A 23881-nucleotide genomic window follows, 5' to 3' on the forward strand; every position below is an offset into this window, starting at 1 on the left:
CAGAGATTAGAGTGATGCATCTACAAACTAAGGAATACCAAGGAGTGTCAGCTAACACTAGATGCTAGAAAGAGGAAGCCCAGCCGTAGTGGCTCACGCCTGTAATCCCATCACTTTAGGAGGCTGAGGCAGGAAGATCACCTGAGGTTAGGAGTTCAAGACCAGCCTGGCCAATATGGTGAAACCCTGTCTCTACTAAAACTACAAAAATTAGCTGGGCATGGTGGTGCACCCCTGTCATCCCAGCTACTTGGGAGGCTGAGGCAGGAGAGTCACTTGAACCCAGGAGGCAGAGATTGTAGTGAGCCGAGATCATGCCACTGTACTCCAGCCTGGGCGACAGAGGAAGACTCTGTCTCAAAAAAAAAAAAAAAAAAGTCAAAGAGGTTTCTCCTCTACAGGTTTCAGAGGGAGCATGACCCTGCTGGCATCTCAATTTAGGACTTCTGGCCTCCATAACTATGAGAAAATACATTTCTATTGTTTTAAGCCACCCAGTTTTTGGTATTTGTTACAGTATTTCCTAGGAAACTAATATGAACCCTAATATTCTTCAATAGGTGCATATAGAACAAACTGTGGTACATCCATACAATGAACTATACCATGGGTGAATCTGAAAGACATTATGCTGAGTGAAAGAAGCCAGTCTCCAGAGGTTACATCCTGTATGATTCCATTTACGTGACATTCAGTTAAAGGCAAATCAGGCCAGGCGCGGTGGCTCACGCCTGTAATCCCAGCACTTTGGGAGGCTGAGGAGGGCGAATCACGAGGTCAGGAGTTCGAGACCAGCTTGGCCAAAATAGTGAAACCCCATCTCTACTAAAAATACAAAAAGTTAGCTGGATGTGGTGGTGGGCTCCTGTAATCCCAGCTACTCCAGAGGCTAAGGCAGGAGAATCGTTTGAACCCAGGAGGTGGAGGCTCCATTGAGCCGAGATCATGCCACTGCACTCCAGCCTGGGCCACAGTGCAAGACTCAGTGTCAACAAAAAAAAAAAAAAAAAAAAGGCAAATCCATAGGGAAGGAAAATTGATCAGTGTTTGCCAGAGGTTGGGATGGGTTGATGGTTTAATTACAAAGGGGAAGTATGAGGGAAATTTTGGGATTGTGGTGATGGTTACCTAAATGTATGCATGTGTTAAAACTCATGGAACTGTTTATCCACAAAGTTTCGTAGTGTGTTAATTTAGATTTTTTTTTTTTTGACGGAGTTTTGCTCTTGTTGCCCAGGCTGGAGTGCAGTGGCACAGTCTCGACTCACTGCAACCTCTGCCTCCCGGATTCAAGCCATTCTCCTGTCTCAGCGTCCCGAGTAGCTGGAACTACAGGTACCCACCACCACAACTGGCTAATTTTGTAATTTTAGTAGGGACGAGGTTTCTCCATGTTGGTCAGGCTGGTCTTGAATTCCCGACCTCAGGTGATCCTCCTGCCTCAGCCTCCCAAAGTGCTGGGATTATAGGTGTGAGCCACCTCGCCTGGCCAATTTAGATATTTTTAAAAATGAAAACACACACATACACACACGAATAATTTTCTTCTAAAAAATACTTTAAAAGAAATTTTCTATCTGAGTCTCTGCCAGAAAGGCTGCTTTGTGGGGCTCTGCCACAGCTCTTGCATTCTGTGGGCTTGTTTTTCCATCTGTAAATGGAGTGGATCTGTCTAGGGCAGTGATTTTTTTTTTTTTTTTTTTAATAGATGGGGTTTCACCATGTTGGTCAGGCTGGTCTTGAACTCCCGACTTCAGGTAATCCACCCGCCTTGGCCTCCAAAGTGCTTGGATTACAGGTGTGAGCCACCACGCCCGGCCTAGAGCAGTGATTTTATCCCCTTTTCCTCAAACTGCACCCTAGGCACTCCCTTTGTAGCAGTGGTGGTGTCTTGGGTTTGGAGAGAAAAAACATTTGGATGTCACTGGGCTTTGGCCACATAGTTCTTCTTCAAATGGAGCAGTTGTACTTTTGCCTCTCCCCCACCTTTTTTTTTTTTTTTGTCTAAAACCCTCTGGATTAGAATAACTGAACACAAGCCAGAGCCCCAGGTTCCCAGGAAGTTAGAATGATCCTGGATTCCAGGGTCTACATGTGGGGCTCAGTTGTTCATCCCTTTGGCGAATGCCCTGGTAATTAGCAAAACCAGGGTGCTGGCTCTAACGGTTACTGACTCTAAACAAGCATTTCAGGGAAGCTGGAATTATGCTTCTACACGACCCCTTGGATAGATGCATACAGATTAAACACAATGGGACCTCTGTAAAGGCTCTAAATCTAGCCAAGCCCCAACCTTTTTTTTTTTGTTTTTGGAGTCTCACTCTGTCATCGAGCCTGGAGTGCAATGGTGCAATCTCAGCTCACCACAACCTCCACCTCCCGGGTCCAAGTGATTCTCCTGCCTCGGCCTCCCAAGTAGCTGGGACTACAGGTGCCCCTCACCATGCCCGAATCTAGGTCCATTCTAAGGTAAGGACCAAAAGGACCTTAAGCCATTTGTTTTTACACACTTGATGATTTTTTGTAAACAAAAAAGGACTGTGTACAGATGGGGGAAAAGCCATTACGAGGATGAGTGTGTTGACCTCAAGCCAGGGCCAAAGTGTATCATTGCCCTTTACTCCCGGCATGAAACCATTGATGTGCCAGGTACTGTGCTAAGGAACCTAGTCCTCACAACAGCTCTGTGGGAGAGAGTTGTTTTGACAGGTGAGGACAGTGAAGCTCTGAGAGGACCCAGGTCACAATCAAAGGAGATGTTAGAGGTGACGGGGCTGGGTCATGGCCAGCAGTTCCAGCCTCCTAAGCCCAGGCTCACGAGAGGAACCCCTGTGCCTGGTGTCAGGCCTCTTCTCTCTCAGTATATGCCCTGGGAAAAGGACTAATGCCCCTTTTCACAAAGGCTGGTGGGAGATCACCAAGGACACTTTGAGACCTTGCCATCTAGTACAGCACTCAAAAAAAAAAAAAAAGCATTTTTAAACTTTATGGAGTGGAATGGTCTTTTAAAAAACTAGTATATTTTTAAAATTAATGTATAAATCCAATCTAGAAAACCAGAGATGGGCCACTGTGATTGAAGGTGGGCAAGGGTAGCCTCAGACTCCTCCAGAGCTCCTGGAGCACAGCCCGAATGAAAGCCACTTATCCACTAGGTTGACACTCACAGGGAGAAGTGCAAGGGACACCAAGATGTCTAAGACTTTGACTTTGGGTTGGAAAGAACCAGGTGGGATTCTAGGGGATTTACTCCTGGGTTAGTCAGCCTCTGGCAGGGCTCAGGATTCCAGGCCTGCCACATGTGTTGGGTGCTGCTGGCAGGTTTATGTGAGCTGGGCATCACTTACCCCACCTTGGTTCCAGCCAGGCCCCAATAGCTTGACCTCACAAGATAAAAGACATTTTGACCAAATTACGTTTCACGAATTTAATTCTTTTTTTTTTTTTTTTGAGATGGAGTTTCGTTCTTGTTACCCAGGTTGGAGTGCAATGGCACGATCTCGGCTCACCGCAACCTCCGCCTCCTGCGTTCAGGCAATTCTCCTGTCTCAGCCTCCTGAGTAGCTGGGATTACAGGCACGCGCCACCATGCCCAGCTAATTTTTTGTATTTTTAGTAGAGGCGGGGTTTCACCAGGTTGACCAGGATGGTCTCGATCTCTTGACCTCGTGATCCACCCGCCTCGGCCTCCCAAAGTGCTGGGATTACAGGCGTGAGCCACCGTGGCCGGCGAATTTAATTCTTTTAAGGTAAGAGTGACTACGTTCAAAACTCCAACCCCCTTCCTTTTTTTATTGCCCTTTAACAAGGTATCATCCAGTTTTTTTAATCAACAAAACGTCAGTGTTCAAGTTCAGTCTTGGTGCAAGATCGATGGTAGATGTCAGGGATGACAAGGATGGCTTACGCTGACATCATCGTAAGTACTTCCTTTTCATATATGTCAGGGATATCACCTACCGGCGAGTTGATCATGCGCACGGTGTTGTTGTTAAACAGCTTGAATTCGTAATGGATGAGCTGTTCCCAGAAGCCGTTGTTGGGCCGGATGATGGGGCGGCGTGACTTGGTCCATAGGTAGGCGTTCAGCAGCGACCTGGAGTGGTATTTCATGAGGTAAGCAAGGCACAGTGAGGCGGAGCGGCTCACTCCAGCCACGCAGTGCAGCAGCGTGCGGTCCTGCCTCATTTCCGCGCTGTGAATGTGATCAGCAATTGGGTCAAAAAAGTCGTAGAGACGAGAGTCAGGAGCATGAGTAACAGGCATCTTTACGTACTGAATGCCCTCGAAGAACACGTTGACCACTTCTATTGAAACATTGATAACGGTGGTGATGCGATGGCGGGTAAGCAGGAGTTCGCTGTTGGCGGCCACACCATTGCTGAGAAAGAGGCTGCTGGTTATCTGAGAGAGGCTGAAGATGGGAGGCTGCTGGACAGCCTGAGATGGAAGGGGAGACAGGGATGTCATTAAGGCTGCTGGTCCGAGGTCTCACTGAGGTGGTTTTGGGCACAATCCTTACCAAACTAGTTCAGGATAGCAGCCATGCCGCAAAGTCTCAGGCTAGGGCTTGGAGAAAGAGGACCTGCCGTGGGTCACCACCCTCTTCCTGTCTCCTTCCACCACTCCCATCTGGGCGTCACAAATCCCGGACAGATAGCCCGGTGGTTCTGGTTTCCATGGCAACGGCTGCTTGCTGCAAGGAGGGCAGGGCCTCTAAGCAGGGTCTTCAGAGACCCCTCCAGTCTCTTTTCTTTTTATCTTTCTTCATAGTCATTTATTGTTCAAAGCTTAATTCTTATCTTTCTTGACTTTTAAAAATGTTCTGTTACAAGATATCTATTTTATATTTTAATTATTGGACCACATTAAACACAATATCTATGAATGCTTCTATTCCATCAGTGTTGCAGAACAGGGCTTACACTTTCCCTGAAAAATAGCAGTATCATATTCTAAGTTGGGGAACAGCGTTTGGCTCGTGTAATTTGCTAATCTCTATAAAACTGGAGCGAATTATGGGATTTGGCTGGGCTTGGTGGACTGGACTGATACCTCTTTGTTGATTGCAACCATAAAATTATTATCCTGCTTACAAACACATCAGGGCTGGTTGTAAGTGAGCATTGCTGACTGATATATAGCCTTTATCTTGAAGCTGGCCTGGGGTGGACAGTTGCGACTAATTTAGCTGTGTGATAGTCCATTTGTACGTACAGCTCAAATGACTTATCGAGTAAGTCTACTTTCTTACCTGAAACAACAGTTCAAATTATTTTGCGTATTTTCTTCAAAAAGAATGCCCACATGCTTTGTGAACTACAAATCACTGTGACCCCTACCAATGCTGTCTTCCCAGTAACATTAAACATTCTGGAACAAGTTAACGCTACATGGTAATTGGGCTAAAAATTGAGGCGGAGTCATGCTCTGTCGCCTAGGCTGGAGAGGCTCAGGCCTTTGCCTCTGGGGTTCAAGCGATGCTTGTGCCTCAGCCTACCAAGTAGCTGGGATTACAGGTGTGCACCACCATGCCTGGCTAATTTTTGTATTTTTAGTAGAGACAGGGTTTCACCATGTTGGCCAGGCTGGTCTCGAACTCCTGACCTCAGGTGATCCTCTCCCACCTCGGCCTCTCAAAGTGCTGGATTACAGGCTAAGTTACTGCAGCCAGCCCAAAAACTGATTTCTAAAATGCGACCTGACATTTGCATTTCCTTCCAGCTAAGATTTTTGTAGAATTTGGCTGAAAATTGAAAAGAACTATAGCTTAAAACTAACAAATTGTTTCACAGAGCAGCCAGTTGGCTCACATACTTTGCTCTGATTCCATCGACATTTTGGTATGTGTTCAAAGGTGTGCTGTGATTGTGAACAAAGATGAAATAGATGTCAGGCTGCTTATGATGGTCAAGGAAATGATAACCTCAAAACACAACACACTTTTCTCTTTCTCAGTTGTCATAATTAAATTATTTTGCATTACTTAAATTGTCAGTCTCTGCAACTCTATCTGGAAGAAAATAGAACACAAATACTAAATAAATATGAAAACTGTCTATTGAAGACAGCTCAACTGGGCTAAAGGAGAAGCTTTGTAATCTATGTAGTAACGTGGAGTCCCTAAACTACTATTGGAGTCTACTTATTTCGTAAGTATACACTCCTCAAACTTTAAAACTATAATAAAATTAATAAAATAATTTCAGACACTATTTTCTTTCTTCTTCTTTTTTTTTTTTTTGAGATGGATTTTTACTATTGTTGCCCAGGCTGGAGTGCAGTGGCATGATCTCAGCTCATTGCAACCTCCACCTCCCAGGATCAAGCAGTTCTCCTGCCTCAGCCTCCTGGGTAGCTGGGATTACAGGCTTGTGCCACCATGTCCAGCTACTTTTTTGCATTTTTAGTAGAGACGGGATTTTATCATGTTGGCCAGGCTGGTCTCGAACTCCTGACCTCAGGTAACACTTCTGCTTTGGCCTTCCAAAGTGCACTGATCACAGGCATAAGCCATCGCGCCTGGCCTCAGACACTATTTTCAAAAACAAGCATGACCCATATTAAATAGATTTATTTATTTATTTATTTATTTATTTATTTATTTATTTATTTATTCATTTATTGAGACAGAGTCTCACTCTGTCACTCAGGCTGGAGTGCAGTGGCACGACCTCGGATCTCTGCAACCTCCACCTCCTGGGTTCAAGCAATTATCTGCCTCAGCCTCCCGAGTAGCTGGGATTACAGGAGCCTGCCACCATGCCCAGCCAATTTTTGTATTTTTAGTAGAGACGAGGTTTCACCATCTTGGCCAGGCTGGTCTTGAACTCCTGACCTCGTGATCCACCCACCTCGGTCTCCCAAAGTGCTGGGATTACAGGCGTGAGCCACCGCACCAGGCCTTATTTATTCTTTCATATTCTGTGATATCCATTAGTCTGAGGGATGTTGGATGTTTTAAAATTCCATGAGAGAGATCCAAGATGGCTGATCACTAGCAGCTCAGGATTGTAGCTCCCAGAGAAAGCGCACAGAACGAGAGGATGCCACACTTTCAGACGAATTTTTGTTACCCACGGACTGGAAGATTCCCAGCGGAGGAGCCCCACGGGTCACCAGGGCGACTCTTGTGGCCGGCATCGCGGTTTTGCCTGTGCCCCTGTGCGCAGTTCTTGGTGCGGAGTAAACGGGACTGATCGATGTTTGGAGCTCCGGGAAGGCAGAGTCACCCATTTACCTGGCAGAAGAGCACCACGAATCTTGATGCCGCTGTTTTGGCCGGCGCAGTGGGTTGCTCAGATTTCGGAGCTGGGAATCAACAAGTTGGAAGTCCACTCAGAGACCTAATTTGAAAGTAGGCAATTACAAAGACAACAGGTGGATGAACTCACAATGAAGGGAAGAAACCAGCGTAAAAAGGCTGAGAATACCCAAGATCAGAATGCCTCTCCTTCTACAGGTGATCACAGTTCCTCATCAACGAGAGAACAAGACCTGATTGAGAACGAGTGTGTTCCATTAACAGACTTAGGCTTCAGAAAGTGGGTAATAAGGAACTTTAGTGACTTAAAAGAACATGTTCTAGCCCAATGTAAAGAAACTAAGAACCTTGAAAAAAGGTTTGAAGAAATCCTAATGAGAATAGACAACTTAGAGAGGAATATAAGTGAATTAATGGAACTGAAGAATACAATATGAGAACTCCGCAAAGTATGCACAGGTTTTAACAGTCTAATTGATCAAGCAGAAGAAAGGATATCAGAGGTCGAAGACCAACTTAATGGAATGAAATGAGAAGACAAGATTAGAGAAGAAAGAGTAAAAAGGAATGAGCAAAGTCTCCAAGAAATATGGGACTATGTGAAAAGACCTAATTTACGATTGATAGGTATACCTGAATGTCACGAAGAGAATGAATCCAAGTTGGAAAATATTCTTCAGGGTATTATTCGGGAAAACTTTCCTAATCTACTAAGGCAGGACAATACTCAACTCCAGCTAATCTAGAGAACACCACAAAGATATTCCTCAAGTAGAGCAACTCCAAGACACATAATCGCTAGATTCACTAGGTTTGAAATGAAGGAGAAAATTCTAAGGGCAGCTAGAGAGAAAGGTCACGTTACACATAAAGGGAAGCCAATCAGACTCACAGCAGACCTCTCACCAGAAACCCTACAAACTAGAAGAGAGTGAGGGTCAATATTCAATATCCTCAAAGAAAAGAATTTTCTATTTTTTTTTTTTTGAAATAAAGAAAGAAAAAAATGAAGAAGAGGAAGAAAAAGGAAGAGAAAGAGAGAGAGAGAATGGGAGTATTGCTTTCTTGCCCAGGCTAGAATGCAGTTTAGTAATGGGTATTGAAAACCTCTTTTATACCAATAATTATACTTGATGTAGACAGGAAGGAATAAGGGAAGAAAATAACAAACAGGCAGCCAACCAATATTTCATTTAAACCTATGAAATGCTATGCGATTACTGAGGAGTGATTTACTTCCAATTATGTAGTCACTTTTGGAATAGGTGTGAGGTGGTAATGTATGTTTTGTGTATTTGAAGTGGAGAGTTCTGTAAATGTTTATTAAGTTTACTTGTTCCGGGTCTGAGTTCAAGCCCTGAATGTCCTTGTTAATTTTCTGTCTCGTTGATCTATAAAATCATTAGCTCTTCTTGTTACATTGATCCTTCTGCTGTTATATAATGTCCTTCTTTGCCTCTTTTGCTCTTTGTTGCTTTAAAGTCTACTTTATCAGAGGCGAGAATTGCATCTCCTGCTTTTTATTTGTTTATTTTTACTCTCTGATTGGTTGATAAATCTTCCTCCTTCTCTTTGTTTTGAGTCTTTGTGTATCGTTGCATGTGAGATGGGTCTGGATGCAGCATACTGATGGGTTTTGGCTTTTTATCCAATTAGAATATATATATAGGTTTAATACTGGCATTTGATGCTAGCTGGCTGTTTTGCCCATTAGTTAATGTAAATTTTTCATTGTGTTAATGCTCTTTGCTTTTTGATATATTTTTGGAAAGGCTGATATTGGTTGTTCCTTTATATGTATAGTGCTTCTTTCAGAAGTTCTTGTAAAGCAGGCCTGGTGGTGGTGAAGTCTCTAAGTACTTGTTTGTTCGCAAAAGATTTAATTTTTCCTTCGATTATAAAGCTTAGTTTGGCTGGATAGGAAATTCTGGGTTGAAAGTTCTTTTCTTTAAGGATGTTAAATATTGGTCCCCACTCTTTTCTGGCTTGTAGGGTTTCTGCTGAGAGATCTGCTGTAAGTCTGATAGGTTTCCCTTTATGGGTAACCTGACCTTTTTCTCTGGCTGCCCTTAGTATTTTCTCCTTCATTTCAACCCTAATAAATCTGGCAATTATGTGCCTTGGGGTTGGTCTTCTTGAAGAATATCTTTGTGGTGTTCTCTGTATTACCTGGAGTTGAATGTTACCCTGCCTTGCCAGGTTGGGAAAATTTTCCTGAATGATATCCTGAAGAGTATTTTCCAACTTGGATTCATTCTCTTCGTCACATTCAGGTACACCTATCAAACGTAAATTAGGTCTTTTCACATAGTCCCATATTTCCTGGAGACTTTGCTCATTCCTTTTCATCCTTTTTTCTGCATTCTTGTCTTCTCGTTTCATTTCACTGAGCTGGTCCTCGACTTCTGATATCCTTTCTTCTGCTTGATCAATTCGACTGTTTAAACTTGTGCATGCTTCGCGAAGTTCTCGTGTTGTGTTTTTCAGCTCCATCAATTCACTTATATTCTTCTCTAAATTGTCCATTCTCGTTAACATTTCGTCAAACCTTTTTTCAAGGTTCGTAGTTTCTTTGCATTGGGTTAGAACAAGTTCTTTTAATTCACAGAAGTTTCTTATCACCCACGTTTTGAAACCTGCTTCTGTTATTGGAACACACATGTAATCTATTAAGCCTTGTTCTGTTACTGATGAGGAATTGTGATCCCCTGTAGAGGGAGAGGCATTCTGATTTTGAGTATTCTCTGCCTTTTTACACTGGTTTCTTCCCTTCATTATGTATTTATCCGTCTGTCGTCTTTGTAATTACCGACTTTCTAACTAGGTCTCTGAGCTGACGTCCAACTTGTTGATTCCCAGCTCCGAAATCTGAGCAATCCACTGCGCCGGCCAAAATAGCGGTGTTAAGATTGATGGTGCTTTTCCGCCCGGGAATCTCCGGACTCTGCACCAAGAACTGGTGCGCTAAGGCGCCAGCAAAACCGCCACGCCAGCCACAAGAGTCGCCCTGGCGACCCGTGGGGCTCCTCTGCTGGGAATCTCCTAGTCCGTGAGCAACAAATATTTGTCTGAAAGTGTGGCGTCCTCTCATTCTCTGCGCTTTCACTGGGAATTATGAGCCGAGCTGCTAGTGATCAGCCATCTTGGATCTCTCAGAAAAGAATTTTCAACCCAGAATCTCATATCCTGCTAAACTAAGCTTTATAAGCGAAGGAAAAAGAAAATTTTTCGTGAACAAGCAAGCACTCAGCAATTTCATCACCACCAGGCCTGCTTTACAAGAGCTTCTGAAAGAAGCACGACAAACAGAAAGGAACAACCAGTATCAGTCATCCCAAAAACTTACCAAAACATAAACAGTATCTCTATAATGGAGAATCTCCATCAACTAATGGGCAAAATAGCCAGCTAGCATTAAATGACAATATTGAACTCACAAATATTAATATTAATTCTAAATTTAAATGGATTAAATGCCCTAATCAAAGACACAGACAGGTAAATTGAATAAAAAATCAAAACCCATCGGTACGCTGTATCCAGATCTATTTCACAAGCAACGACAAATAAAGACTCAAAACAAAGGGATGGAGGAAGATTCACCAATTAAATGGAGAGCAAAAAAAAAAAAAGAAAAAAAAAACAACCAGGAGTTGTAACTTTCATCTCTCACAAAATAGACTTTAATAGTAACAAAGACTAAAAGAAACAAAGAAGGACATTACATAATGGTAAAAGGATCAATGCAACAACAGGAGTTAATGATTATAAATATATATGCACCCAATACAGGAGCACCCAGATACATAAGACAAGTTCTTAATGACTTATAAAGAGACCTGGACTCCCGCACAATAATAGCAGGAGATTTTGACACCACATTGTTAATATTTGACGGATCAATGACATAGAAAATTAATAGGGACATCTATGATTTGAACTTAGACCTGGAATAAGTAAACTTAGTGAATATTTATAGAATTCTCCACCCCAGGTCCACAGAGCATACATTTTTCTCAATATCACATTACACCTATTTTGAAAGTGACCACATAATTGGAAAATTGAAAGTAAATCACTCTTCAGCATTTGCATAGCATTTCACAGACTTAAATGAAATATTGGTTGGCGGTTTGTTATTTTCTTCCCTTATTCCTTCCTGTCTTCGTTGTTAAGCACAATTATTGGCATAAAAGAGGTTTTTAATACATATTTTTACATTGCATTCCAGCCCGGGCAATAGAAGAAGAATCCTGTTCTCTCTCCCCCTTTTTCTTTCTCTTTCTTTCTTTCTCTCAAAAAAAAATAAAATAAAATAAAATAAAAAAAATAAAATTCCAGTATGGAGTTTTTCCTGGATAGATAATATTTTCTCCCCTTGAGTTTGGAAACAGGTCATTTTCAGATCCCACTTGTCTCTACTTTCCCTTTTTTTTAAAACACACTCGTGGAGGCAATTTTCCTTGTTACTTAGTGAAGAAAATGTATGAGGGACTTGCCCAAGAGCATACTCTCTTTACCGCTGGGAAAACACCCTGGATGTTAACAACTAGTTCATGTTCAGATTTCTCAATTCAGTAGTCAAAGCCCTTTCTAATCTGATCTAAGCCTGCCTTTCACATCTTATTCATTCATTTATTCGTCAGATTTTTATTAAGAATCTATTGCGTGTTAAGCATTTTCACCTATACAAATCCTCAGTTCTGACCAAACAAATCAAATGCTTTTGGTAAATACAAAATGTACGTTTCTGTTTCCCTACCTTTGCTCATGCCATTCCTCTCTCTTGACAAAGCTGACTCCTCTATGCTTTCTGAACTCTGTCCAAGCTTCGAGACTCAGCTGGATTAATTTAAAAAGAAGATCAACTGAGCATCTAATCTGTGTCAGGTACAGCCTAGCAGTGTAGATCTATCACAACACAGGCCCTGATTTCCAAGAGCTTATAGTTTGGTCAGAGAGATAATCTTAGAAGACTCCGGAAGAGAGGGTATGATTCATTGTTTTAGGTGAGTGTTTGGGGGCCAGGGCCAGTAGGGGTATGTCATGAAAGGCTTAACAGAAAACATGACTGGGAAAAATCTTTTTGTTTTTATTACTCATTATTTAATGTGTCCAAATTTGTGTTTTAAAAAATATCAAAACTACATAAAAACTGCAAGAATGGAACAATGAGCATCTGTTTATCCTTCACCTACAGTTCATCTATTGTTAACATTCACCACATTAGCTTTATCTCTTTATTTTGATAAACAAACACACATATTTACTTATTTGCTTGTTTCTTTTTGCTGAAACATTGCGAGTTTCTTGCAGATACAGCAACAATTTAGCCCTTCAGCACGTATCTCCGAAGAACAGGTACATTCTCTTCCATCACCACAATACAATGACCACACTCAGGAAATTTAACATGGACCCCATATTATTATCTAATATGTGATCCATATTCAAATTTCACCAAGTCTGTTAATAATATTATTTATAGGTGTTTTTTTGCTTTTGATCCAGGATCACACATTGCTTTTAGTTATCACACTTCTTTAGCGTCTTTAAATTTGGAGCTGTTGCTGAGCCTTTTATTTTGTTTCGGTCTTGCTGGACATTGGCATGTTTAAGAGTTCAGAGCAGTTTTGCAGAACGTCTTTCAATGTGTATTTGTTTGATTGTTCCCTTGGGATTAGATTCAGGTGAAATATTTTTGGCAAGAATACCACCAGAATGTGTGATTCTCAGTACATCGTACTGGGGGCATATGTTATTTGTTTGTTCCATTAATGGTGATGAGAAATTTTCTTTTCTCTTTCAAAAGCTTTAGGGGTACTAGTGGTTTTGGGTTACATGGATGAATTGTATAATGGCAAAGTCTGAAATTTAGTACACCCATCGCCTGAGTAGTGTACATTCTTTCCAATATGTAGTTTTAAAATCTCTCCCCCTTCCCATCCTCCCCCATTCTGAGTCTCCAATGTCCATTATACCACTCTGTATGTCTTTGCATACCCATAGTTTAGCTCCCACTTATGAGAACATGAGGCCAGGTGTGGTGGCTTACACCTGTAAGCCCAGCATTTTGGGAGGCTGAGGCAGGCGGATTACCTGAGGTCAGGAGTTCGAGACCAGTCTGGCCAACATGGCAAAACCCTATCTCTACTAAAAATACCAAATTAGCTGGGCGTGGTGGTGCACGCTTGTACCCCCAGCTACTTGGGAGACTGAGGCAGGAGGAAGGTTTGAATGCAGGAGGATCGCTTGAACCCAAGGCAGAGGTTCCAGTGAGCCAAGATTGCATTATTGAACTCCAGCCTCGGCAAGCGAACGAGACTTATCAAAAAAAAAAAAGTGAGAACACGTGGTATTTTGTTTTACATTCCTGAGTTGCTTCACTTAGAATAATGTTCTCCAGGCTGGGCTTGGTGGCGCACGCCTGTCATCCTGGCACTTAGAGAGGCCGAGGCGGGTGGGTTGCCTGAGCTCAGGAGTTCAAGACCAGCCTGGGCAACACAGTGAAACTCCGTCTATTAAAAAAAAAAAAAAGAATAATGTTCTCCGGTTCCATCCAAGTTGCTGCAAAAGACATTATTTTCTTTTTTTTTTTATAGCTGAGTAGTATTCCATGGTGTATATATATCACGTTTTCTTTATCCACTTATCAGTTGATAGGCACTTAGTTTTGTTCTGTATCTTTTTAATTGTGAATTGTGCTGTAATAAATATATGCGTGTAGGTGTCTTTTTGATATAAGGACTTCTTTTCCTTAGAGTAGATACCCAGTAGTGGGATTACTAGATCAAATGCTAGATCTACTTTTAGTTCTTTAAAGAATCTCCATATTGCTTTCCGTAAAGGTTGCACCAATTTACGTTCCCTCAGCAGTGTTACCTTTTTACCACCTCCATACCAATATCTATTTTTTTCTTTTTAATTTTTTTTAAATTTTATTTATTTATTTTTGAGACAGAGTCTTGCTCTGTAGCCCAGGCTGGAGAACAGTGGTGCCATCTCGGCTCACTGCAACCCCTGCCTCCCAGGTTCAAGCAATTCTCATGCTTCAGCTTCCCATGTAGCTGAGATTACAGGCGCCCGCCACCATGCCTGGCTAATTTTTGTATTTTTAGTAGAAGTGGGGTTTCACCATTTTGGCCAGGCTGGTCTTGAACTCCCGACCTCAGGTGATCTGCCCACCTCAGCCTCCCAAAATGCCCGGCCTTTACTTTTTAATAATGGCCATTCTGGCTGGGGTAAGACGGCATGTCATTGTGGTTTTAATTTGCATTTCCCTGATGATTAGTAATGTTGAGCATTTTTTCATGCTTGTTGGGCATTTGTATATCTTCTTTTGAGAAATATCTATTCATATCATTTGCTCACTTTTTTTGGGGGGGATTTGAACACAGGAATTTGCTCACTTTTTAATGAGATTATTTGTTTTTTTTCCTACTGATTTGAGTTTCATGTGGATTTTGGATATTAGTCCTTTGTTGAATGCATAGTTTGCAAATATTTTCTTCCATTCTGGGGGTTGTCTGTTTACTCTGGCGATTGTTGCTTTTGCTGTGCATAAGCTTTTAAATTTAATTATGTCCCATTTTTTTATTTTTGTTTTGTTGCATTTGCTTCTGGAGCCTTAGTCATGAATTCTTTGCCTAGGCCAATGTCCAGAAAAGCTTTCTTAGGTTTTCTTCTAGAATTTTTATGGCTTCAGGTCTTACGTTTGAGTCTTTAATTCATCTTGAGTTGATTTTTGTATATGGTGAGAGAAATGAATCTAGTTTCATTCTTCTACATGTGGGATCCAGTTTTCCCAACACTATTTATTGAATAGGGTGTTCTTTCCCCAGTTTATGTTTTTGGATGCAAGATCAGTTGATTGTAAGTATTTTGCATTATTTCTGGGTTTGCCATTCTATTCCATTGATCTGTGTATCTACTTTCATACCTGTACCATGATAGCCTTGCAGTATAATTGGAAGTGTGGTAATGTGATGCCTTCAGATTTTTTCTTTTTGCTTAGGATTGCTTTAGCTATTTGGGCTCTTTTTTGGTTCTATATGAAAATTTCAGGATCATTTTCTCTAATTCTGTGAAAAAATGACGTTGGTATTTTGATAGGAATTGCAGTGAGTTTATAGATTGCTTTGGGCAGTATGGTCATTTTCATGATACTGATTCTTTTTTTTTTTTTTTGAGATGGAGTCTTGCTCTGTTGCCCACTCTGGAGTGCAGTGGCATGATCTCAGCTCACTGCAACCTCCATCTCCCAGATTCAAGCAATTCTCCTGTCTCAGCCTCCCGAGTAGCTGGGATTACAGGCATGAGCCACCACCAAGCCTGGTTAATTTTTTTTTTTTTTTGTATTTTTAGTAGACGCAGGGTTTCACCATATTGGCCAGGTTGGTCTTGAACTCCTGACCTCAGGTGATCCACCCTCTTCAGCCTTCCAAAATGCTGGGATTACAGGCGTACCTCACCTGGCGATATTGATTCTTCTAATTCATGAGCATGGGATGTATTTCCATTTGTTTGTGGCATCTACAATTTCTTTCAGCAGTATTTTGCAGTTCTCCTTGAGATCTTTCACCTCCTTTCAGCTTCAAGCAATTCTCCTCAGCCTCCCGAGTAGCTGGGATTACAAGCATGCGCCACCATGCCTGGCTAATTTTTTTTTTTTTTTTGTATTTTTAGTAAAGGCAGGGTTTCACCATATTGGCCAGGCTGGTCTTGAACTCCTGACCTCAGGTGATCCACCCACCTCAGCCTCCCAAAGTGCTGAGATTACAGGTGTGAGCCACCGCACCCGGCTTTCTTTTCCAATTTGAATGCCCTTTATTTCTTTCTCTTGCCTCATTGCTCTGGCTAGGACTTCCAGTACTATGCTGAATAACAGTAGTGAAAGTGGGCATCCTTGTCTTGCTCCTATTCTCGGAGGGAATATTTTCAGCTTTTCCCCATTCAGTATGATGTTGGCTGTCAGTCTGTCATATATGGCTTTTATTATTTTGAGGTATGTTCCTTCTATGCCTAGTTTGTTTAGGGTTTTTATCATAAAGGGATGCTGGATTTTATCAAGTGCTTTTTTTGCATCTATTGAGATAATCTTATGGTTTTTGTCTTAAATTGTTTGTATTAGTAATTTTATTATTATTATTATTTTGAGATGGAGTTTAGCTCGTGTTGCCCAGGCTGGAGTGCAATGGCGCTATCTCGGTTCACCGCAACCTCTGCCTCCCGAGCTCAAGCGATTCTCCTGCGTCAGCCTCCCAAGTAGCTGGGATTCATTTTGCATTTTTAGTAGAGATGAGGTTTCTTCATGTTGGTCAGGCTGGTCTCGAACTCCCGACCTCAGGTGATCTGCCCGCCTGGGCCTCCCAAAATGCTGGGATTACAGGCTTGAGCCACCGTGCCCAGCCTATTATTATTATTTTTATTGAGACGGAGTCTTGCTCTGTCACCCAGGCTGGAGTGCAGTGGCATGATCTCAGCTCACTGCAGCCTCCGTCTCCAGAGTTGAAGCAATTCTCCCACCTCAGCCTCTCAAGTAGCTGGGATTACAGGTGCTTGCCACCATGCCCAGCTAATTTTTGTATTTTTAGTAGAGACGGAATTTTCCCATGTTGGCCAGGCTGGTTTTGAACTATTGACCTCAAGTGATCCACCCACCTTGGCCTCCCAAAGTGCTGGGATTACAGGCATGAGCAACCGCACCTGACCCTCTTTGTATTAATAATGAATAAAGAGTATGTGGGGTGGTGCTTTGAGTTTGTGGGACTATCCTTGGAATAGAACTGAAGAATGAATAGTTTTCCAGTCAGACAAAGAGGAAAGGATATTCTAGACAGAAAGGGAAGCATATGCAAAGGCGTATAGGTATGAAACAGTGTCAGAAGGACAAAGAACAACTCCGAATTGCTAGAGTATATAGAGCGAAGCTGTAGAAGTTGTAGGAAGGATGGCTAGAGATCCCAGAGGGCCTTAAAGCAGGGACTTGGGCTTGATCCTGTAGATCAGGCGATAAACAAGTATTTTGTGCAGGGAAATTACATCATCAGAATAGAACTTTAGGAAGCTCACTTATAGCTATGTGGATGAATTTGTAGAGAGAAGGGGCGAAGTGGGAAGACTGGCAATACTAGCAGGAGTAAGAACTATCGCAATAGTCTAGGTGAGCAATGAGATACATCTATGTAGACTCTTTCCTGCATGGAAGCTGGATCAAATCCAAATATATTTCATCTAATCAAATGTACACATGGGCTAGGTGACATAAGAGGATGGAATACCAAACTTCCTATGGATCAGGCTCTGGAGAGTTTGACGTCCTGAAAGGAGAGAGTAAGGCAAGAGGTTGAGGTTGCAGGTAATATGTTTAAATTGGAGGGTAGCAGTAGGGAGAAAACCTGCAGGAGTATAGAGTGAGGGCACAGGAGAGCCCTGTAGCTAAAAGGAGTTGCAGGTTATGCTGTCCAACAGGCAGGTAAGATGGGAATTCCCCAGCAGAAGGCCCTAAGGCAGAGGTGGCAGTTGTCCTACCTGAGTAATGAGCACGTGGGGCTGGGTCAGTTGCAACACGATATACAACCAGCAGGAAGCCAGTTCCTCTAGGACTTGTTGCTGGACTCAGCCTGGTCCTTGGTTTATGGACGGTGAGTGGGGAGACAGATGGATATGAATATGGAAGTCTTTAAATAACACCCTCTAGTCCTGAACACAAATAACATGAGAAAATGATTGTTGCTTATTTGTTAGGTGAAAAAAAAAACAGTTTATAAAAGACTAGATACATTTTTGTAAAGGCAAAATATATATGTGGATATTTGTCATTATGTGTACATATCATATATATTAAACACCTATTTATGAATCCTATTTATGGAAATATTAGGTATTTGAAGGAGCTCTAGTTATGGAGTAAGAATTCAATTTGTTAAAGTCTTTTTCATTGTCGGTTTTAACTGTAATCTACGTGAATCATTCAAATTAAGACAGAATTTTATTTATTTAAATTGACAAATGACAAATTGAGCTGAGCGTGGTGGGTAACATAGGGAGACCCTGTCTCTACAAAAAACTTTTTAAAAATTTTTAAAAAATTAGGTGAGTGTGGTGGCATGCACCTGTGGACCCAGCTAGTTTGGGAGGCTCAGGTGGGAGGATCACTTGAGCCCAGGAAGTCAAAGCTTCCATGAGCTATGATTGTGCCACCACACTCCAGCCGGGGTGAAAGAGGAAGACTGTCTCAAAAAAGAAAACCTGACACCCAGTACTTTGGGAGGCTGAGGTGGGCGGATCACTTGAGGTCAGGAGTTCTAGATCAGCCTGGCCAACATGGTAAAACCCTGTCTCTACTAAAAATACAAAAATTAGCTGGGTGTGATGGTGGGCACCTGTAATCCCAGCTACTCGGGAGGCTGAGGCAGGAGAATTGCTTGAACCTGGGAGGTGGAGGTTGCAGGGAACCGAGATCGCAACACTGCACTCCAGCCTGGGCAACAGAGTCCATCTCAAAAAAAAAAAAAAAAAAAAACCCCACAAAAAAACAAATAACAAATTGTATGTATTTATGCTGTATAACATTGTTTCGATATGTATAAACATTGTGGAATGATTAAAGCATGCTAATTAACATATCTATCACCTCACATATCATTTTCGTGAATGCTAGATATTATCTAGTATTATATTTGAGTGGTGAGATTCAAGGGGATTCTCCCTTGTTTTCTCACTTGTCTATACTTTTAAATTTTCTAAAATAATGTGTGTTATTTTGTAATGAGAAAAAAGAAAGAATACAAGTGTTCTTAAACATTATCAACAAATACCCTTTTTTCTTTTGCCAATAAAATTAGCAAAGTTGGCCGGGTGCGGTGGCTCATGCCTGTAATCCCAGCACTTTGGGAGGCCAAGGCGGGTGGATCACGAGGTCAAGAGATCGAGACCATCCCGGTCAACATGGTGAAACCCCGTCTCTACTAAAAATACAAAAAATTAGCTGGGCACGGTGGCGCGTGCCTGTAATCCCAGCTACTCAGGAGGCTGAGGCAGGAGAATTGCCTGAACCCAGGAGGTGGAGGTTGCAGTGAGCCGAGATTGCGCCATTGCACTCCAGCCTGGGTAACAAGAGTGAAACTCCGTCTCTAGTAAAAATACAAAAAATTAGTCAGGGGTAGTAGCATGCGCCTATAGTCCCAGCTACTTGGGAGGCTGAAGCAGGAGACTCACTTGAACCCGGGAGGTGGAGGTTGCAGTGAGCTGAGATCGTGCCACTACACTCCAGCCTGGGCAACAGAGTGAGACTCCATCTCAAAAAACAAACAAAAAAACAAACAAAAATTAGCAAAGTTGGGCCGGGCACAGGGGCTCACACCTGTATTCCCAGCACTTTGGGAGGCCGAGACAGGCTGATCACGTAAGCTCAGGAGTTTGAGATCAGCCTGGGCAACATGCCAAAACCCCGTCTCTACTAAAAATACAAAAATTAGCCGGGCATGGTGGCGCCGGCCTATAATCTCAGCTACTCAGGAGGCTGAGGCAGGAGAATTGCTTGAACCCGGGAGGCGGAGGTTGCAGGGAGCTGAGATCATGCCACTGCACTCCAGCCTGGGCAACAGAGTGAGACTCTATCTCAAAAAGATAAAAAAATAAAATGAAATTAGCAAAGTTGAAAAACTGATAATACGTGGCGATGACAAGAATTTAGAGAAATGGATACGCTCATGCACTGTCAGATTTGGAGGTGGTATAGAGCAACACTGGCCAAACCATGTGATGATGATGTAAATCAAAAAAACCTCTATCGCCTTGGAGAATAAGGAGGGTACTACCAGTTTGGCAATATCCAGTAAACAGACAGTGCACATACTCTATCCCCCAGCAACTCCACCCCAGGCAGAAACTCTTGCTTATATACACAAGAAGACATTTACAAGAAAGCTTATAATAGTGAAAAAATGGAAACAATATAAATGTTCACCAAGAAGAAAATTAAAATTTGATGGCATAGTCATATTATGAACACCGCACAAACAGCTATGAAAATAAATGAACTAGAGCTACATGTGTAAATCTGTAAGCCTTAAAAGTATAATGCTGTAGAAAAAGAGCAAATCGGCTGGGCACAGTGGCTCACACCTGTAATCCCAGCAGTTTGGGAGGCCAAGGCGGGCAGATCACGAGGTCAGGAGATAGAGACCATCCTGGCTAACATGGTGAAACCCCGTCTCTACTAAAATACAAAAAATTATCTGGGCGTGGTGGTGCTCACCTGTAGTCCCAGCTACCCTGGGGGCTGAGGCAGGGGAATCGCTTGAACCCGGGAGGCAGAGGTTGCAGTGAGCTGAGATGGCGCCACTGCACTCCAGCCTGGTGACAAAGTGAGACTCCGTGTTAAAAAAAAAAGAAAGAAAGAAAAAGCAAATCACAGGAGAATATGTGCGGTACGAAGTTTAAAGACAAGAAGAACAGTGCTATATATTGTTTATGCATGCATATGCATATACATATATTATATATAGCAAAAGTTAAAAACCCTGCACGGGTCTGAGAAACACCAAATTGAGGATATGATTCCTCCAGGGAAAGAGAGGCTCTGGGACGTCTAGCTAGGCTGTTTCAATATGTCTTAATACTTTATTTCATTAAGGAAATAGATCTAAAGCAAATATAGCAAAATGTTAAGGTCTAACAAGCTGCATGTTGGGTATATAGGTATTTATTGTCATATCCAGTAGACTGTTAGGATTGCTTAAAACATTTCTTAATAAAAATGCATGGGGAAAAATGCACATATGCTTTGGGCTAGCAATTTCTCTGCTGGTTATTTATTTATTCTAGGGAAACCCTTACAAATGTGTACAAGAGATTTACCTACCAAGATATTTATTGTAGGTATTATTTATGATATAAAAAATTGGAAAAAACCTAATCCAGCAATAAGGGCTTGTTTAACTATAACACCTCCATACAGTAAAATATAATGCAGATCTTAAAATGATAACCTAGAAGAATATTTATGGATACAAACAAAAATTCATACTATTTTGTTAATAAGAATACTATAAAAGGGTTTAATCTCAATTTATACAATAAAGTAATATCTATTTATCTATATATATAGATTCATGAATAGAAGAAAGCAAAGAATGAAATATACAAAAATGTCCACAATCATTGCCTCTGAGCAGTGTTACTGTAAAAAATTTATATTTTCTGGATTTCTCCAACATTTATATCATAGATCTGTAACAATTTTATAATTAGAAAACTATATGTTTTAAAAAAGATACTAATAAGATGGTTTTGGTGGGAGATAATATGGAATAAGACAAAAAAGCAGCAGCCACAGGATGAAGAAAAAAAGAGAGAAAATCAAGAGTGATGAAGAAGGTGTATTCGACAAGAATTTCTAACGGATTAAGAAGGGAGGGGAGGACCAGCCGCGGTGGCTCATGCCTGTAATCCCAGCACTTTGAGAGGCTGAGGTGGGCGGATCACAAGGTCAGGAGTTCAAGACCAGCCTGGCCAATATAGTGAAACCCGGTCTCTACTAAAAATACAAAAAAGTTAGCCAGGCGTGGTGGCACATGCCTGTAATCCCAGCTACTCAGGAGGCTGAGGCAGGAGAATTGCTTGAACCCAGGAGGCAGAGTTTGCAGTGAGCTGAGATCGCACCACTGCACTCCGGCCTGGGCAACAGAGCAAGACTCTGTCTCAAAAAATAAAATTTAAAAAAATACGTAGTTTATATATAGAAGTTTATAGGGTAGTGAAACTCTCACTTTCATTCACCCACTAATCCCATTTTTTAAATCAAAAGTAATTAACTGCTGATAATAATATGAGTTACCCTTCAGATATTTTATTGAGCATTTTGCACACACACACACATTTTTACTAAAATTGGAAGGAATATTTAAGATGGTCTCAGAATTTGGACTTAGCAGTCCTGTGGAAGGAAAAAGAAAAGGAAGATGGGCTAAGGTAAAACATAGGCCATGGAGCATACCTGCAATTCTTGGTAGAGAGCACTGGTACCTCAAAAAGATAAAGCAGTCATCTTTCAGAAGAGCTGAAATAATATGTCAGTGGGCCTGTGAGAAATGGGCTAGACAAGAAAGACATACATATGTATTAACAGAGTGTGTTCAGAGAAAACAAAGATATTAAAGTCAGAAGTCTCAGAGACAGAGCCTTCAATTTTCAGGCATTGATTAATGACAGAGCTTGTCATGTGGGCAATTCAATATAGCATGCTCTAGGAGGAGTCATTTGGAGCATGTGCCAAGATTTTCCACGATGTGTAGCAGTAGCAGGGATTCATTTGTGTAAAGATTAATAATAATTTATTTGTGTAAGATGGATAATGCTGGGAAAATTAAGGAGTATCATATTTATGAAATCACACTATATAGGTTAGTCTGAAATTATTATTATTATTATTTCATTTTTATTTATTTATTTTCCTTCTTTTTGTTAGTCTGAAATTATGTTAATTGAACAATATATCTTGGAGCTCTGTTCATCTTGAACTCATTTTTTACACAGGCTGTGTGGCATTTCGTGGTATGAATGTACCATACTTTATTTCTTTCTTTATTTTTTGAGGGGGAATTTCACTTTTGTTGCCCAGGCTAGAGTGCAATGGCATGATCTTGGCTCACTGCAACCTCTGCCTCCAGGGTTCAAGTGATTTTCCTGCCTCAGCCTCCCAAGTAGCTGGGATTACAGGCGTGTACCACCATACCCGGCTCATTTTGAATTTTTAGTAGAGACAGGGTTTTGCCATGTTGGTCAGGCTGGTCTCGAACTCTCAACCTCAGGGGATTTGCCCACCTTGACCCCCCAAAGTGCTGGGATTACAGGCGTCAGCCACCATGCCCCGCCATTATTTAACCGTTACCACTTGGACTGATACTTGAGATATTTTCAGTTATGTATTTATTTATTTTTTTAGATGGAGTTTTTGCTCTTGTTGCCGAGGCTGGAGTGCAATGGCATGATCTCAGCTCACTGCAACCTCCGCCTCCCGGGTTCAAGCGATTCTCCAGCCTCAGCCTCCTGAGTAGCTGGGGTTACAGGCGCTGGCCACCACACCCAGCTAATTTTTGTATTTTTAGTAGAGATGGGGTTTTACCATGTTGACCAGGCTGATCAACTCCTGACCTCAGGTGGTTTGTCCACCTGGGCCTCCCAAAGTGCTGGGATTACAGGCATGAGCCACCGCGCCCAACCAAAGTTATTTGTTATTACCAATAATGATGTGATAAACATCCTTGCACATATACTTTTGTACATACGTGTGACTGTTCCAGTGTGGTAGATTTCTAGATGTAAAATTGCTGGGTCAAAGAGTATGTATACTTTATATTTTAATTATCATTTAGAATTGCCCACCAAAAAGCCCGTTATCAATTGGTATTTACACCAAAAGTATGTAAGAGCATACATCTTCATACCTTCCTCAACCTTGTAAGTTAGCAATCCTTTTCATTTTCACCAATTTATTTTTTATTTTATTTATTTATTTATTTATTTTTGAGACAGAGTCTCGCTCTGTCACCCAGGCTGGAGTGCAGTGGCGTGATCTCGCCTCACTGCAACCTCCGTCTCCCAGGTTCAAGT

General features: G+C 41.7%; 1 protein-coding gene across 1 annotated transcript; it reads right to left on the minus strand.

The window, feature by feature from the left end:
- Positions 1-3731: 3731 nt before the first annotated feature.
- Positions 3732-4582, minus strand: DUSP21 (dual specificity phosphatase 21). Its single transcript, XM_012448213.2, has one exon. The coding sequence runs from the start codon at positions 4468-4470 to the stop codon at positions 3904-3906; it is 567 nt and encodes a 188-aa protein (XP_012303636.1). The 5' UTR covers positions 4471-4582; the 3' UTR covers positions 3732-3903.
- Between the last annotated feature and the right edge of the window lie 19299 nt (positions 4583-23881).

The sequence above is a fragment of the Aotus nancymaae genome, unplaced genomic scaffold, assembly GCF_030222135.1.
Source record: "Aotus nancymaae isolate 86718 unplaced genomic scaffold, 86718_ANA_hifiasm-v0.15.2.pri h1tg000058l, whole genome shotgun sequence".
Taxonomy (NCBI): domain Eukaryota; kingdom Metazoa; phylum Chordata; class Mammalia; order Primates; family Aotidae; genus Aotus; species Aotus nancymaae.

Excerpts from the sequence above, each read along its gene's own strand:
- DUSP21 (XM_012448213.2), bottom strand. The coding sequence starts at position 4,470 with ATGACATCCCTGTCTCCCCTTCCATCTCAGGCTGTCCAGCAGCCTCCC.